This window comes from Pteropus vampyrus, unplaced genomic scaffold (assembly GCF_000151845.1).
Source record: "Pteropus vampyrus isolate Shadow unplaced genomic scaffold, Pvam_2.0 Scaffold125, whole genome shotgun sequence".
Lineage (NCBI taxonomy): Eukaryota > Metazoa > Chordata > Mammalia > Chiroptera > Pteropodidae > Pteropus > Pteropus vampyrus.
The window spans coordinates 2,035,925-2,040,054 of record NW_011888906.1 but is presented as its reverse complement, the minus strand read 5'-3'; the positions used below and the strand labels follow the sequence as shown (position 1 = coordinate 2,040,054).

General features: G+C 33.5%; 1 protein-coding gene across 1 annotated transcript in view; it reads right to left on the bottom strand.

The window, feature by feature from the left end:
- Nucleotides 1–4,130, bottom strand: part of RALGAPB (Ral GTPase activating protein non-catalytic beta subunit) — a 76,711-nt gene that overhangs the window by 17,267 nt on the left and 55,314 nt on the right. Inside the window, exon 22 of the mRNA XM_011366631.2 lies at nucleotides 1,827–1,985. Within this exon, the coding sequence (XP_011364933.1) occupies nucleotides 1,827–1,985 (159 nt within the window). The remainder of the gene's footprint in view (nucleotides 1–1,826; nucleotides 1,986–4,130) is intronic.

Genomic DNA, 4,130 nt, shown 5'->3' with positions numbered 1-4,130 from the left:
CATCACTGCCAGTCCATCATCTCTCAAACACATCATCTCTTTAAACACTTCTCTTTAGAAGTGTACTTACTTAGTTCACCCATATCCCTTCATATTCTTTTAAGTGCCAGGAACTGATTTAATAGCCAGTTCCAATTTTCTTCCAATTAAAGTTTTTATTCATAAGTGAAACTCTTAAATAAGTAATTTCTGAAAATTTAGTCAAAATACAATAAGTGAATCAAATTCAACTTGAAGGCCACTGGCTGGCAGCCGGAAATTCATCTAAATCTACCCTGTGGCCAGCAAAGGCAGGTCTCCACCGTTCTAAAGGAGGCCTCAGAGAATCTTCATTGTTTCCTAGTCACTCTGTCTTTAGACAGCTAAAAAACCTGAATTGATTGGTTTAAGAGTTACCTCCAGGGTTTGTGTTATCTTCTTTTACAAGGAGGAGAAAAATGGCCCCATTATTCTCATCCTAACCATTAGATACATAGACTTCCTTCAAAACAGATCCCCAAACCCTGGAATTAATCCAATTCTACTGAGGTTCTTTCAAAATATTTGAGTCTACCAGTCTCATCCCTGGCTACCACCAGGCCATATTCTCTCAAGATCCAAGCATACTAGACTCCACAATGAATTTTGTGAAGATAGAATTCTGACCTCCAGAGGCTTTACACATGCTATTATTTTGTTAGTAACAACCTGCTTCTATCTTTTGACTTATTGTCAATGTATACATCAAACACAAACTTAAATGTCTTTTCCTCCAAGGATGCCTTCATAAAACTAGGTTGCTTTCTTGTTATGGCTCCTATAACATGCTCATATGCTTAGTATACTTTGCTATGGTTTTTAATTTAATCATCTGCCTTTTCCCCTAAACAGCAGTCTTAGGAGGCCAGAAACCTTGTAGATCTTGTTCACCACTATAACCCTGGCACCTAACAAACAGTAGACATCTAAATACTTATTGAATATGTAACATGAAATGAGAAAAACTTTCCCATAAATCAAATCTCCTTTTCTAGTAGCTCAACAATAATTTGAAGTAGTGCTTGTAGTATAAACATTTTGTGACTTTGGTTAATTTCTCAAGGTGCACTCAATTTGATTAGTTAATGGTCTTATAATGATTATAATAAAATTCCAAGATCATACAGTCATAGTGCCCTACATGCCTGAATTTTACAAAACTTCCTTTGACCCTTTCCTAGTCACGATTGCTAACTATCTGCCTATTGCATGTTCCAACTATTCATTTCCAACAGACACCTCAAATCTCCTGCCATTTGCTGTTTTCCACTCTCACCTATTTTACAGATTTCTTCATCCTTCTCCTAGTCTTTTACACATATTCAACTGTTTCACTTACTCTGTTTTTATCCTTTATTTCAGGTGCTATTTCTCTCACTACACACTACACATGCCTCAAGTGAAATTATTTGCTTGTGAAATTACCTGGAAGGTGAGTTCCTTAAGAGGAAAGACTTTTTATTCACAGGGAAGATATTCAGTAAATATTTGTTTTACTCTTCTTAAGCAATCAGGCCTAGCTTTAGCTTTCTGTCTAACCTTCTGTATTTTAGTTTCTTTAGTCTTAAGAATTTTAATCTCTTAAGAGGAAGAAAGACATACTATAGCTCTACTCTAAATCACATCCATTGAGAGTCGTGACTCAGGACTCTAAGCATCATAGTTTTCATTAATTCAGTTTCTAAACTAGTTCACAAGTCTTTAAGTGTCAAGTATAACTCATCTCCTACTATGGATAAGCTCAAGCTATATAAAAAGTTTTATATTTATGAGCATAAAAAATTACCCCCAAAATTCAGAAATCTTACCTCCTGGTTTGTTTTCTGACCTGGTTTCATATAGAAAATAAAAACTGTGTCGAAGGGACGACATGGCAAGAGATCCAGATACCCAATGTCATCAAAAAATCCAGATATCGTGGAGTCAAGTGCAATAAGGTGAGGAGGTAGACGACTGTTTGCAGGTTCCTATCACCAAAGGAGGAAAAGAGAAATTATTACTTCTTTTCACTATTCTAATTATAAAAGCAATACTTGTTCATGGTTTAATAAATATTAAATATAAAATTTACAAAGTGGCAGGAATAGGCACAACCATAATCCTGAAGAAATGATTTAACATTTTTGTGTACTTCCAGTTCTTTTATTTGCCGTTTTTGTTAAAGACAATTGAAATGATACTACTTATTTAATTTTAGGTCCTATTTTCTCTATATCATGCTTTCTGTAAAAAAAAAAAAATTAATGCACTTTTTTCTCATTCATTGCTGGTAGAAATGCAAAATGGTACAGCCACCTTGGAAGAGTTTGGTAGTTTCTTGCAAAGCTAAACATAGTCTTACCATTCAACACAGCAATTGTACATCTTGGTATTGATTGAAATTAGCTAAAAACTTATGTCTAACAAAAACAAACAGAAATGTTTATGGAAGCTTTATTTGTAACTGCCAAAACTTGGAAGCAACCAAGATGTCTTTCTGTAAGTGAATGGATAAACTGTGATACATCCATACAATAAAATATTATTCAGTGATTAAAAAAAAAAATGAGCTAAAGTAACAGAGAGACATGGAGGAATCTTAAACACACATTGCTAGGTGAATGAAGCCAACTTGAAAAAGCTACATACTGTATGATTCCAACTACATGAAATTCTGGAAAAGGCAAAACTGTGGTGGTTGCCAGGGGTTGGGGGAGGTGAGGTAGGAGGGATGAATAAGAATAATACAGTGGATTTTTAGGGTAGTGAAACTATTTAGTGTAATACTGTACTTTTTTGTGTGGTGATCTTAACTCTCATCTTAAATATTTTATGATTCTCTTAGGGTTGTCTAATTAAAAGTCATATTACCTATGAACTGTCTTCTTTCCAATAGTTTTATCTCTTAATTTCTTTTCATATTTCATTGACTTTCCTGGTTTTGATAATTATAACTATAGTTATGTAAGATGTTAGTATCGGGGAAACTTTCCTGTACATTTTTTTTTTTTTTACAACTTTCCATTTAATCTATAATTATTTTAAAATAAAAAAATTTTATTGACTAAAAAATTCTCAGGTAATAGTGATGAAGGCAGATATATCCTTTGCCTTTGATTTTAACAAATGGTGCTTCTAGTTTTTCATGGGCTGACGTTCAGAGAGATCTCCATTACTAATTCTGATTAAGTTTTTGGTTTTTTGTTTGTTTTTTTAAAATCAGAATGAATACTGTTCTACTGAATACTGACATTGTTTTATTGACTGATCTACTAATAGGACTGAATTATTTTCTTAAAAGCTTTACTAATATTTCCCAATAACTCTCCTTGAGTTCCTAGGATAAATCTTATTTGGTTGTAGAGGTAGTTTGCTTAACATAATGTTGAATTGAGTCTTATTCACATTCTCCTTAATACTCTACATACTTTGTACACATATTCATAAGTAAGACTGGCTTAGAGCTTTTTTGTATGTGTGTGCTGTCAGGTTTAAGTCATTAGATATATGCTGAAATTCATAAAATAAACCAAGTAACTTTCTGACTTTAAAACCATGTTCTGACACAGATGAAAAAGCATGAGAATTATTTATTTGAAAGCTTAAATATCTTTAACTAGAATAGATAACATAAATGGAAAATTACAACCTCAGAGACTATGTTATTAGGTCTCTTCTTATTTCCCTCAGTCCACAGGATGTTAATAACTTTCTTCTAGTATATTTTTATTACTGCTTCTGCTCTGTTCAATTTTCTTCATTAGGACTATCACTAGTCATCTGTAGGTTGTATCTTTGTTCCTTGCCTTCTACATATGCCACTGTATTTCTCGTTTCCTCTCTCTTCTCCTTTCTTCTGCTTTTTAAGGGAGTTTTTATGTTCATACTCCCTATCGCCAACTCACTTTTCTACAACATAAAATATTTTCCATCTTCATGCTGTAATCCAAAATCAGATAGCAATGTTTCCTCTGCTTTCCCAGAAATTTAAATGACTTCTTACTAAGTAGCTTCTAGGAAGTAGGGCAGGGGACAATTTGTACAATAAGCAACTTTTTGTCTGGCAATCTTCAGTTGTGCTTTTCAAAACAAAGAGGCCTTAGTATAAACCCCAAATCCACCACAGACAAGCT